Below are 13,369 nucleotides of genomic sequence, written 5' to 3' on the forward strand. Positions count from 1 at the left end.
ATCACTATTACCTTATTAGACAGAGAAGTATAATCATCAAACATCTTCAGTGACAAATCAAAAAGGTATTTTTAAAAATTTCTCCATATATATCAAAAGAACGTCAGGGCGGATGAATAGAACTCCACCTCCCGTCTCTAGAGTCGTCTGACTGAGGAGAGTGTGGTGAGAAAGTCACCAGCATACAGGAGACTGATTTCAGCGAGAGGAAGCACTCAGTGTAGATTCAGCTTTAATGCCACCTGCACAGAGCTGATCTAAGCACTGATAAATAACCGGTGCCAAACGCGACTCCTCTACACATGCGTAGAAATGAGTTAAAACATATAATTATTATTTTTTAAAACCTGAATCAGGGAACAAAGGAAACATGTGAAACTTCCATCATATTCACATATTAAGGTATTAGCCCCAACCAAAAGAATCCAGAATGATAGACAATGGTGTAATCATGCTGTAAGGATTGGGATTTTAAAATAGTTCAACTTTTAGAAAAAAAGCCTCATGGCAAACGCCACTCAGAATTTTGTAGGTAGCCATCAAATTATTGAAAGCGGAATTTACTTTATATACTTTTTTTCCCTTAACCTGTGAGTCAGCGATAACGTGAATAATGTAAGCGTATTGTCTTTCACTTGTAGGCTTGTCCCACAGTGTCAAATGAACATTGAAAGCACTCAGCCCACCCTACACGTGGAAAGCGGCCATTACTATCGCTGTACTATTGCAAATTTGTTATTCGCTTCATTCAGTGTAGCATGATGTTCTTTCGATGAATTCTCAGTAAAATAAAAATACTTCCCATCGTTCGCCCGCGAAATTGCGTTCAAGAGAAAAAAATCGGAAACGCTGATAACTGACGCTTTCCAGAAGCAAATCATTAAGGAGCCGTCTAAAAAGTGCAAAAGCGGAAGGTTTCGTAAGCTGTTTTTACATATACTATAAAATGGTTAAAATACTAAAACTGAGCGTAGTAAAGAGAGAAACACCATTTATACCACTACAGTTCCATTCTTCTAAGACCTCATTGTTTATTTTTTTAGTTTAGTCTGTACCATGCCTGTTACAGATACAAATATAAAATCCTTTGTAAAAATAATGGCTTTTTCCAAGCCCACTACAATTTTCAGTTTCCACAAATACACAACAGTAGAATTCCGATTCATTTTTATTCCTGTTTTAATCAACACTACTTCGCAGTAGTAATGATACCTTTGGTACGGATGTTTCGACTCTTGTGTTGAATTTCTTAAGCGCAGTGTTTCGAAACATTGCTCCGAAAGGTGAAGGGTGTTCTGTTGCGTTTCACCTGTTTCGACAGGTGGCATGAAGACCGGCAGCTTCTACGTTTAATTGACGGTGTCTGAAATAAACCTGATCATACATCAGTCTGAACCGTAAACGTCACGAAAAATTGAGAGTCTTGTTGTGGAAGTTTTTTGTGAGAAGAGAGAGATTTTGAGAGATATAGTGACATCACGACTGACAATGCGTTTAGTGATGATTATTCGCTATATGTGAGGTTAGAGACAGAACATATTTATTGATCGGCTAGTGAGAGACAGCAGAGTTATAATTAGGATAGCTACAGTGACATTACTATATAGAAAGTGTATAGAGAGAATGTTCCTCTGGTTTACTGGCATGCGCTACGCAAAATGCATGCCACCAACAAATGTTCCATGTGAACGTTGCTTTCCACACCTTTTACAAATCGGTAGGGAGATTAAATGCCTATTGCGTGCATGACATACAATCTTTTGTTCCAATGTTGTTCAAAATTGTTCCAAGTGGTTCTAAAAGGCTTGCGTCCTCTCATTGGTCTGTTACAAATTCTTTTCCAAAGTCAGCAGAGCGCCATTGGCCTGTTCCAATGTGACTCTCGATTTTTCATTGGCTCTCCCGTTGCTATCCAGTTGCCGTCTCGTAGCTGTCACACCACTGCTGTCAGTTCTCACGGCGTGCGGTAAGTAACGCCGGGCTCGCCTATTGTTTGAAGTTTAGCCCTTCGATTCGTTTTCTCTGTAACTTTTACGCTTTTGTTCTTTACATGGCTTTTATTATCTACGTCTACGTACGTCAAGAATGTACTGTAAAAGTGAAATTTAATGGGCGAAATTAGCAACTAGAACCGACCGACCGAGCTAGGTCGTTTATGTCCGAAATACAGTGTCTGACTAGATGACATTACAATGACTGATTAAATGGACCCAGATAGCGTGCATGCGCGTCTTGAGTGGTGCTTTACAGCTCGAGATTGACTATAATGCTGTATTCTATGTATTTAATGTATTGCAGACGCGCAGCGGTGTACTGCGTTCCTTAGAAGTGTTCACTAAGCAAAACGCGACCGTTTTGGTAATATTCTATATGTGACACTGATGTGTGTGTTCTTCTTTCTACAGTTTGGGTATTAACTAGCGATTCAAGTAAGTAGCCTGTCAAAGTTTTACGTGTGCGCGTCGTCTTTTGTCTCCGCAGACGACGCTTGTGTCTTTTCCTCTCTTGTTTCATTTTGGACAGAATGGATTACAAGCCTGCATTCAGGCGAGAGACCTCCAGCCAGCTCACCCTCCAGCCTTCGCCCGAGACCGTGGAGCTGTCCAACGCCTACAAGCGTCGGCCGGCCCCGTCTTGGGTTTGGAGCGCCGAGAGGATGACGGAAGAGGCCAAGGACCGCGTGGTGGGGAGCGTGGGTCGATCCCGCGAACGCGCGTCCAGTGCTGAGCGAGAGCACGGTCCAGTACCGGGGTGAAACATTTAAATGGCTGCTGAGCCAAGGACAGTTAGAAGAGGTAGATGTTCAATTCACGCGTGACGAACAGAGCAGCATTGGAACATGGAAGGTTTTGCAGTTACACGCGGCGTTTGTTAATCCAGTTACGTCCTGTGGATCTGGCGGCAGAGCAAGATGGAGGCACTGCAAAAGAACAGGTGCGTGTGTGCGTGTGGACGACTGATTCATTGAGTGCCTTTGAATGTTATCCCTTTCTGGTGTCTGAAGTTGCTCCTTGTGTCCGTACGCAGGTGTCTTCAACCATCGGAGTTCCAAAGCCAGGCAAGCACAGGAGCCTTCCGACGCCGAGCTGCTGGCTGTGTCCATGGAACTCGACGCTGAAGGTGAGTTGTGCTGCTGAATGGACTGAGTGAACTACTCAAGTATAAAATTGAAGATCTGTCTTGTTGTTTGTCCTGACTGTAACTTGTTTTGTTGTGATACATTGTAATGCAGGTATAATGGGAAGGACTTGGAAGCGGTCAGGTAGGTGATGTGAGATGGTGGTGTTAGAATGACCTGCACGGTTATTAATTCATTCTGTGGTGCTCTTCATGTTTGCTGGCTAAAACAGGGCACTGGTACCTCAGTGGTTAAGGTATTTGACTTATAATTGGAAAGTTGCTAGTTTAAGGCCCACTACTGCCACTGTTGGGCCTTTGAGCAAGGATCTTTGTGCTCAGTAATAATTGTAAGTTGCTTTGGATAAAAGTGTCAGCTAAATGTAAAGTGTGTCATCTTCATTCCATCTGCTTATTTCATTACCATAGCTGAACATAATGACATAGATTTGCTTTACACTGCTGTTGTCATAGAGTGGTGGGTTGGGAGCAGCTCACTCTTCAGTAACATTAGATACTTTCAGCTTCTTGGCTGTGTTAGTCGTCCCTGCAGGCTCATGTGCACCCATGCTGTGATGTCAAGTAACATCTTTTGCCCTTTTCTAAGCTCATTAATGTGTGTTGTTCCAGCTCTCTTGTCCTCTACTCCAGAGGTCCCTGCACCACCCCAGCGCTCCCTGCAGGTGGCTGAACCGGAAAAGCAGACTTCGCAAATGCAGCCAGTGCCCACTGCTGAGGTGAGCAGCACCACCCCGCCTCTGGTGTTTTTGTGGTAGGTTGAGGAAAACACCAAGCACATATATATGATGCATCTGTTTGTTCGTTTAAGGTGCTTCTGCCTGAGGGCTGGAAGCTGATGCTGCCCAGAGAGCGGCATTAGTGGGTCAGCTGGGTGCTCTTCACCAGAGAGCAGTCTGGGAGGCCAGTGCTGACCAAGAATCTGCGTCTGTGGTGGTCGCCTCCTGGACCCTGGCCGGGTTACGCGCAACCTCCGTCTTCGCTCAATGCCTTCTTTCACAGCAGACTGTTCCTGTGGATGCCATACCGCATGTGGGCATTCAAGCTGCTTTACGCACAACCCGAGTGCCGTCGGCTGGGCCATAAGCTGACGGCCTATGGGCTGTACAAGACTTTCCGGAGGGTTTTGGACTTCAGCGGCTGGTACTTCATGGCCACTGTGAATCTGTAGTGCCGCTGCTGTAAGAAGAAGGTGGCGGGCTAGTCGCAGGACATATTGGATCAGCTGAACCCCGTCCATTGGGCGAAGTTCCCAGTGGTTCTGACATACAAGTGTGTGTGTGTGTGTGTGTGTGTGAGAGAGATATTTTGTGATGGATTAATGTGTGATCTGTTGGTTCCTCTGTGTGATATTGTGTTGGCGTTCTTTAGCCTGTCCTGCGACAAGGGGGTCGTTTGCCTGATGTGGGGTCGCACTCTGGGGAACAGTGTGACCTCGCTGCACAGTGCGACCTGTGCATCAGGCACAGACAGCAGTGGCTGGCCAAGTCCTCCGAGTACCTCTTCGTGCTCAAGAAGTTTCTGTCCCTGGGCACCGACCCCAGCACCATCACCCACCAGCTGCCCCCGACGGTGTCGGTGCCCACTCCAAAATGGCTGCTGACAGTATACGCGCAAGATGTGCTGTCACAGCTTGAGCAGTTGAAGGCCAGGGTTACCTCCATCTATAGAGCCATTTTCAAGATGGACTCCACAAAGAAGATAAGCTAGGGTGCAACACGCACGCACGCACGCCGCTGAACAGTAACCTCTACAATATGCTTGATTGTCACATGTGTGACGTGTTGTGTGCCTATGTTCCACGAATGGGACCAGCTGGTTGTCAGGCTGGACGTGTCGCACTTCATGCGACGGTTCGCGGTGGGTGTCACCATGGACAGTCACCAGCTGTACGGCCTCTTCATAGGCTACCTCTCCTTCTGCGTCTTCGAGTGGGACGTGGATGATGTGGCCCATCTACAGGAGGCCAAGCAGTCGGAGCGCGGGGAGGCCCCCTCAGTCCAGAGGCCGCCTGAATGACGCCGGGTCTTTCAGCAGACCCACCGTCAAGGAGCTGGCTTGGCGCTGTCATCTCTGCCGCACACACAGGGCCCAGGAGACCGAGCTGCTCATCCAGGAGCTGATGGAAGACTATATGGATGTGACGGACACAATGGGTGTCAGGCTTCTGGACCGCAAGAAGATGGAGGACATGTGGCAGACCCAGAGGCGCCACCTCCACTGCATTCAGGACCCTCCTGATGTACAGCTGTACAGGAGGGTGGGGCAGGTGACCAGGGGAGGGGTCGTCCTGCCCGTGTATCGCTGTGCACACGGTTCCACTTCTCTGGAGTCATTCCACCTGCACCTGAACCCATTCATACCTGGTAAGTCCCTCTCTCTTGCTCTCGGTATGCATGTCAGCACTGTTTAGTAAAAGCCTCCTTTCCTTGACTGCTGCAGGTACAAGTGCAAGTGCCCTGCACTTTCAGGCATACCTGCTTGAACGGTTGGTGAGGTGGAACGAGGACTGAGTAGCAGCAGCAGTGGAGGGAAGTGATCCTACTTAGGTCTGTTGCAGCGGCCAGCTGCAGGACTATGCCAACCAGCTGAGCGAGCAACTCCTTAGGCTCCAGCTGGACTACACTAGGCCTGGAAAGTATACATGTAACATCCTCTCAATCTCTCATCTTTCTTGCTCTCTCTCTCTTTCTCTCTCTCTCTCTCTCTCTCTCTCTCTCTCTCATATTCACACACACGCGCACACACACATATAGCCCTTTTTTCCCCTCTGGGATGTATTCAACACACTTGTATAGGTGAACTCATCGGGGTGGAGTACCTGTGCATTAGGACGTCAGCAGGGATACAGATGCTCCAGATGGGCTTAGCGATGAGGACTTTCCAGAGCTGGAGGACGATGGATTCAAGGATGTGGACGTGGGGTTCAATGAGTCTTGAACCATTGCCGCATCTCCATCACGCAGCAGTGGGACCTCGTTCTCTGGCTGCTTCTTTGCGGACCCGGTCGTAGCGAGCCAAGTCCTCTGCGTCTGGGCTGACCAAGCAGACCGTGCCTGATGGCCCTGTTGCTACCCAGACTCAGGCTTTGTCTGGGGATGAGGAGGATATAAGTACATTGTAGTTCTTTCTGTTCACTTTGTGTTTACATGTACAGTACAACACAAGTCCTAACCAATCCAAAATAAATGGTGTTCAACTATATATGAGAGCATTAAATGTTTGTGTGCTTCAGTCAAAAAGTGTATTTTTCTTTCTTTTATTTTCAGGAGAGCCTGGGACCTGCTGCTGTTCTAGGTTACCATCACGTAGTAAACCTGGCCAACAGTCTGGTGGACCTGCGTCACCAGGCCTTTGTGACACAGCAGAGGGTAGACAGCATCGTTGCTCTCTGGGAAAAACTGCCAGAGAGTGACTTGTCAAGGAATGGTTTAAAAAGCAGCCACTCTAAGACCTCTGTTGTAGCTTGAACAGAGAGTCTGAAGTGGTAAGCACACTCACAGTAATGTAATACGTTTCCTTAAGTTTGACTTCTAACTGTGTGACTAATTGATTCTGTCCGTCTGTTTGTCTCTCCTTTTGTATCTTCACAGCTACTTCCCTGGACAAGGCAGTGGGCCTTCCTCGTGTCCCAGCGTCAGCCGCCTTGTTGGCTTCACCTGGCTGGTCAGACCATCACTGGCATCAGGGTAAACAGGTGGGCTGCCATCATGAGGGACTATGGTGTCATCAGGGACGTAGTCCTCGGCAGCCCCGGCCTCATGGCCTGGACCTGTATTCAATTTTTTTTAGTTGAATCAGCGGACACTGACCCAGTGGTGAATTTTCCAGGTCTTAGATTGATCTTATTTGCACTGTGGACTATACAGGCTGAGTCCTAAGAGGCTGTGCTGCATTCTGTGTTACAGAACCAATGCCAGGAAGAAAAAGCAGGAACAGGATGTTCTGTGCCTGAGCGTTGGCCAGTCCAACACTCCGATGGTGGCCCCAGAACCCCTCCCTCCCGCACTGAGTAAGCTCCTGGAGCGTCGGACTGACGGACACCCTGCTTTTGACTTTAACATCCAGCAGGATGTGTCTGGGCAGGCTTTTCAGCGTGTCCAAGGCCAGCCTCCTCTTCTTCCTGGTGAGACCCTGACATGCTCTGGTCTAGAAGGCGACGTGGCTTCTGCCACCAATGCCACTCCTGTGCTGGCTGGGCCCCAGACCACAGCATGGCAGTGAAAGAAAAAGGCAGAGGCCGAGGCCGCCGCCGCTGCCCATGGACAGGCCGTCCCCACGAAGCGGTGCAAGCATGAACGCTATGCCTGCAAATAGTGTGGCCAACCCAAGACTAAAGAGTTTGGACACAGCAGGTTTCGTGGGGTGCACTTCTGCGCAGCAGCAACAGCAGGGAAGACAGTGGAGCAGTGGATGGAGGAGATGAAGAGAGGAGATGTTGGACAGGGTCAGTGATCTGTTGACCACCCCACTCACCCCATTGTAAATAGTTGTATATAGTTTTATATGTATTCCTATTTTCATGATTTGTTCTGTGTGTTGTGAATGAGCACTGTTTCATAATCATTTGTACTTTCAAAAATAAATGAGCACTGTTTAATACTATATTATACTTCACAAAGTGAATGAGCCCTGATTTACATTTACCTGACACTTTTATCCAAAGTGACTTACAGTTATGACCGAGTACAGCTCAAGCAATTAAGGGCCTTGCTCAGGGGCCCAAGAGTGGCATCTTGGCAGTGGTGGGGCTTGAACCAGCAACCATCCAGTTACAAGTCAAGTACCTAAACTGAGCTACCACTACCCACTGATTTATTCTGCTTTGTAATTCACAAAGTGAATGGGCAATGATTTAAACTGCTTTGTTCTTTAATGAAGTGAATGAGTGTGTTTGTGGTAATTAGGCACATTCTTACAAAAGTTGCACTTGTCATTTTGATTAAAGTTTATTGTTCATCAAATAAATAAGTACTATCTAAACACTTCAGTTTCACGTGTAAATTAACTTGATGTTGACTTAATTGATTGTTAGTTTAATTCTATTCTTAAATTAACATACACTTTTAACATATAAAAATTGGTATATATTTTTTAAAAATGCAGAAAAACAATGTGAAGACAAAATTGATGTTCGGTTGTATGCATGCAAAAATTAAACAATCATGATTGCAAAAGTCCAGGAACAGTGCGGATGAGATGGGGCGCCTCAGGAAGGGCCACCAAGGGCCACCAAACAGCTCTGGAGGGGCCCTGGACTGGCCACAGAAGATTGGTCCAGAACCACTGGACTCAGTCTGTTCTATGCCTTGTTTTCCTGTATGTTTACCTTTCATTCATTGAATAAACCAATATGACTCGCATCTGTGTCCTGCCTCTGCTTTATGTAAAGTGCATGTCACAGATTAACTGACCCTAAAAAAAGATGTCAACTCACTGCCAGGTCATTTGATACCTGGCTGTGAGCTGACATGCCAGAAATTATTGAGGAAAGCAAAAACAAACAGCATGCAGCTCATTGGTTTGCAGACAGATTGGATCAGCCAATGGACTGAGATTTGCCTGTGCAGGTGGATTTGCAAGCCCCAATGGAGGGACAAGGCTCACCTCCTTCAGATTTGCTCATCGTCTCATTCCTCTCATGAGAAGGAACTGGACTACTACTCCCTCATGACAGATCCCCACCTGTCTACAGGAGGTGTCCCCTGCCTGCCTGATGCCCCTCTACAGAAGGTGTGCTAGGGGTAAAAATGAAAACACTTGCAAAATGCTGCCTGAGGAGTGTGTGAAATATTTGACCTCTGGAGTTACAAGAATACCCTTGCCCATTGTGGGAGAGGTGTAACACACAAACAAAAAAAACCTTCAGACTGATTTTTCAGGCTGTCATATTCTCCATCTACAATCTGTAAAACAAGTTCCAGAGAAGACCGCACATTAGGGAGTGTACAATCTGCCCAGCTTCTTTTTTTAAGTCATAAAAATAAACAAGTACATAATGTTTCAGTGCATATGTTTTTATTTCTTATGAAATAAAACATTTGTGTGCACCTCTAATGTCAGAAAAAAAAAAGAAACAGCAACAGTGCTTCACTTTCTGCTTTATGTCAGTGAAATCATATCTGAAGCTTGGCTATACCTGTATCAGGTATTGTCACGGTTGGCCGGGCATCCAGAAGGAGGGACATGCCCATTCCTGCTAGGGATCGTATTACATACCTGCCTCATTCCCAGTCCCCTGCCTACTAATCACTTTCACTTGTCCCTTGTTTTCTACCTCTATTTAAACTCACAGGTCCCGAGAGAAAGTGCTGCACATTAGTGGAATGCCGGACTACTCACTTCCACCCTGTACATCGCTACACAGAGTGTTAGGACCGAGTTTCATTTATTATTTGTTGTGGTTTTGTCACATATTTTCAATGAAGAATAAAGAGCACTTTGGCTCAACCCTGCCTCTCGCTTCCCCTGTGCGGCCATCGTCACAGGTATCAGGTACAGTGGTACAGACTCCAAGAGTGGAGGATGATACTGACCAAAAAACTTTCTTCTATGCAGTGGAAAGAGTCAAGAAAATCTGGAGCTTGAGGCAAAGTGTTGTTGTGCTTGAGAGAATACAGTGTTCCCCCAGAGGAGGTGTCATGAGCACATCAAATGAGCCACACAAAGTACGAGAATCATCAGTATAAGGTGCTCTCTGAGGGAAGACAAAACAGCTGATGTCAAGTCCATTGAATGAGCTGAGCCTATCCTGCTGAAAAACCCTTAAAGTTTCTTCAGGACTGGTAAACCAAGAAACCAATCCTCTGTTTGTATTACACAATGTTAAAATAGAATACATAAGGAAAGGGGAGGGGAGGGGAGGGGAGGGGAGCGGAGTGGTGGGAGGGGTGTCTAGAGAGGTGTCATGAAAGGTTTATGTAGGTGTCACGTGGTCATGTTACCCTTCAGTAAAGTGTTAATGAAAGTTTTGATTGTCAACATCTTATATACATACATGTCTCATACCTCTCATGTCTAATATTGGGCTACATCACAAACTGTCCAAGGTGACATTTCCAAATTCGCAGGTCCATGGTCCTGAACTCTAAATAGTATCAGCATTTTAGTAGTAACTGCAAACTGTTTTAAATAGGCCTATGCACATTTTTAAAGTGAAATGGCTTTTTCACCTCATTAGGCTTAGGCCCATGCTCTCCAAACTAGATGCTGAGACACCGGTTCACGCCTTTGTCAAATACGGAACACTTTACCTCAATCTCTCCATCCCTGCTCTCCACTTTCCTCTTTCAAATCACAACTTAAAACATACCACTTGTCTTAACATTTCTTATAACATCTCTTCCTATTCATATTTGTTAATTAATTTGTTGATTGTCAATTAATGCCTTTTCATTCTCTCAATCTTTGTGATTGTAAAGCGATCTTGAGTCTGTGAAAGGCACTGTATAAGTTAAACTTTTTTTTTTTACTTGAAATTGCAAATTGTACCTAACATAATAATTGTGAAGCTCCTGAAACAAACCACCAAAATGCTTTCACAAACACACACACACAAAAAACAAAAAGAAAAAAACAAAACAACCTACCACCATTCAGAACAGGAACTGCCAAAGGTGAGGTTATCCAAAGTCTCAGAACTGTCCATGCTGCAGAATAAAACTTCTTTTTATATCTTACATAAATGCATAATATTTAGGACAGTTGCATCCACTTCTGAAAAATACATATTAAACAGTCATAACTGATACATGGTACAAAAATTGACCACCTGCTAATACAGCTGTGGAATTCGTTGTCTAGTGACTGGAGGGCTATTTGACAATCAAGGCACCTTTAGAGGTCAATACTAGTCTGTTTAGAGCTACCTGTTTGCTTCTAATTAATAATAAAAATAATATAAATAAAATGTAAGTGTCTTTCAGGATACTCAAGGACACCTTACAGTATTAGAGCAAGTGAAAACATGTTAAGTGTTATAAGAAGAGAATATCAGAGTAAAAAACAAAAATGATAAAATTATAATGCAGTGGGGAAATAAAATCAAATACAATTACAGATTACAATTACATTTTAAAGGTTACAGTAAGAAAATGGCAATACAAAACATAACTATGATAAAATAAAAAAGATGTGAGGCAATAAGAAGAAAATAAGTTTTACAAATTAGGAAAAGCATTTGGAAAGAGAAGTTTTTAAAAGCTTTGTGAAGGTGGATAGTGATGGCGTTGGGGTTCCATATCTTTGGGCATGCAACGCTAAATGCTCTTTCACCATTAGAGCATAATTTGGCAGGACTAACAGAGAGCAAATGAGCATCAGCAGTTGCTGTATGCGATAATGGACCAGGAGCCAGTGTAGGTTTTTTAACTTGGGGGTTATGTGTTTCCATCATCTAGTGCACATGAGAATTTTTACTTATGAATTCTACACATATTGGAGCTTCTTGAAAAGACTAACAGGGAGCCCAACCAGAAGCAAGTTGCAGTAATCCAGTCTGGATGTAATAAAATAATGAATTAGAGTTTCAGACACAGAATCAAGGAGTGAGGGATGCAGTCTGGCAATATTTCTAAGATGAAAAAAGGCAATTATAATGATGTTATTAATGTGGGCCTCAAGAGAGTGTAGAGTCCATGATAACACCGAGGTAGTTAATTTGAGTCACAGAGAACGTCATAAAACCTGGGTTAGATAGGTTGGGTTGACCAATTTTCATCAGTGTGGAAGGTAGATGCTATGAGAGTGGCTTCAGATTTAGTACTATTAAGTTTGAGGAAGTTCATAGCTGTCCAGTTTTTAATGTCAACCAGGCAACTGATCAGTGAGTCAGGGGGCACAAGGAGGTATCAGAGGGCTTGGTGCAGATGTAAACTTGTGCACCATCAGCATAAGATAGTAGATTATGAAAAGAAGGGGGGCAAGAACTGAACCCTGGGGACACCATGAGTGAGAGCAGAAGTATCTGACCTGAGGCTACCCAGAGTGATGAATTGTTGCCTGTCAGTGAGATACGGCCTAAACCGAGCAATTGCTGTGTCAGTGACACCAGTCCAGGTCTCTAGCCTATGCCACAAAATGTCATGACAGACTGTATCAAATAGTGCAGTAAGATCTATGAGGACAAGGATGTTCACTAGGCCAGCAACAGCTGCCAATAACAGATCCTTAACCTCAATTGACTTCACATAATTTTCAATGTATTTTATTTTTAATATTACTTGATGTTTTAGCTTTTTTGTAAAAGTTCATTATAAATAAAGGTTATTATTAATATACTGTGTGATGCACTCATGCATGATATGTATAACTAAGAAATGTACAAAATAACTTGCTCTCTGTTAGCAATCAAGTACTGGTCAACTCTACACTGGCTATTCGATTTATCTAAGTAAACCATCAGCAGTGCGGTCAATTACCCATTTAGCTTATTGTCCCTTCATTCACTCTCTATAGTTTAATACAAGCTCTGCTAGCAAGAGGGTCTTGTCAAGAATGGATTCGACTTTGTTTCCTTATTACCAAATAATGAATACAAACTCAGATTATTCAGCCTATCATTGGGAGAGTCCTGAATGGTATGGTTTTATTTTCAAGTGTTGATTATAAATAGGACATTGGTGACTATGCAACGCTTGCTGCCTGTGATGAGCAGAGAAAGTTGAAGTCCAAAAGTTCGCACTGAGCATGCAGATGCTCAAGCATGCAGATGCAAAAGCAACGTTAACTGCCAATTCAGCACCATGGACAGTGATTATCTCACCTTTGGCAATGATTAGAGTATTAGAACAGTGTCCCTGTGTGGTTCTTCTGTGGGCTTATCTGCTTAGGAATATTTGGCTGCATTTGTTCATAGACACACTGTGTATATGTGTTGTGTTTTGGTAGTTTACATCAATTATGTTTAGCACAATTTGCAATTAAGGCAAAGGTGCTGATATTGAAATTTCACTTTTATACAATTTACACTGTTAATACAATTTGTAATTAGTACAGAAGGGCAGAACCTCAGAACCATGGACAGTTCTGCATCTTTTGATGACATCATATTCGGATAAACTGCGACGCAGCCTACTGCCAAGATTCAAAGTTATTTAATCTCATCTTTATCATAAAACTTATGTGTAAAATTCTTAATGCACCAGAACTCATTAGAAAGCTCAATTTTATATTTCAAAATAATAATAATAAAGTCTAATTTAAGAAATTGTATCCTGATTGAAAATTGTGAAAA

The 13,369-nt window shown here is 44.1% G+C and overlaps 1 protein-coding gene across 5 annotated transcripts; it reads left to right on the forward strand.

The window, feature by feature from the left end:
* Positions 1–1,809: 1,809 nt before the first annotated feature.
* LOC113569085 (uncharacterized) lies at positions 1,810–8,492 on the forward strand. 5 transcript variants are annotated; one of them, XM_081723299.1, is made up of 9 exons: positions 1,810–1,966; positions 2,406–2,429; positions 2,524–2,795; positions 2,881–2,934; positions 3,028–3,120; positions 3,233–3,262; positions 3,748–3,854; positions 3,947–5,501; positions 5,578–5,860. In XM_081723299.1, the coding sequence occupies exons 3-8, from the start codon at positions 2,765–2,767 to the stop codon at positions 3,995–3,997; spliced, it is 366 nt and encodes a 121-aa protein (XP_081579425.1). In that variant the 5' UTR covers positions 1,810–1,966; positions 2,406–2,429; positions 2,524–2,764; the 3' UTR covers positions 3,998–5,501; positions 5,578–5,860. The 5 variants fall into 5 exon arrangements, with proteins under 5 accessions (XP_081579425.1, XP_081579424.1, XP_081579423.1 ...); XM_081723298.1 differs by having other exon boundaries at positions 2,406–2,795; XM_081723297.1 differs by lacking the exon at positions 1,810–1,966 and having other exon boundaries at positions 1,973–2,795.
* The last annotated feature ends 4,877 nt before the right edge of the window (positions 8,493–13,369 follow it).

Source organism: Electrophorus electricus, chromosome 11 (genome assembly GCF_041902795.1).
Source record: "Electrophorus electricus isolate QZ-2024a chromosome 11, ASM4190279v1, whole genome shotgun sequence".
NCBI lineage: Eukaryota > Metazoa > Chordata > Actinopteri > Gymnotiformes > Gymnotidae > Electrophorus > Electrophorus electricus.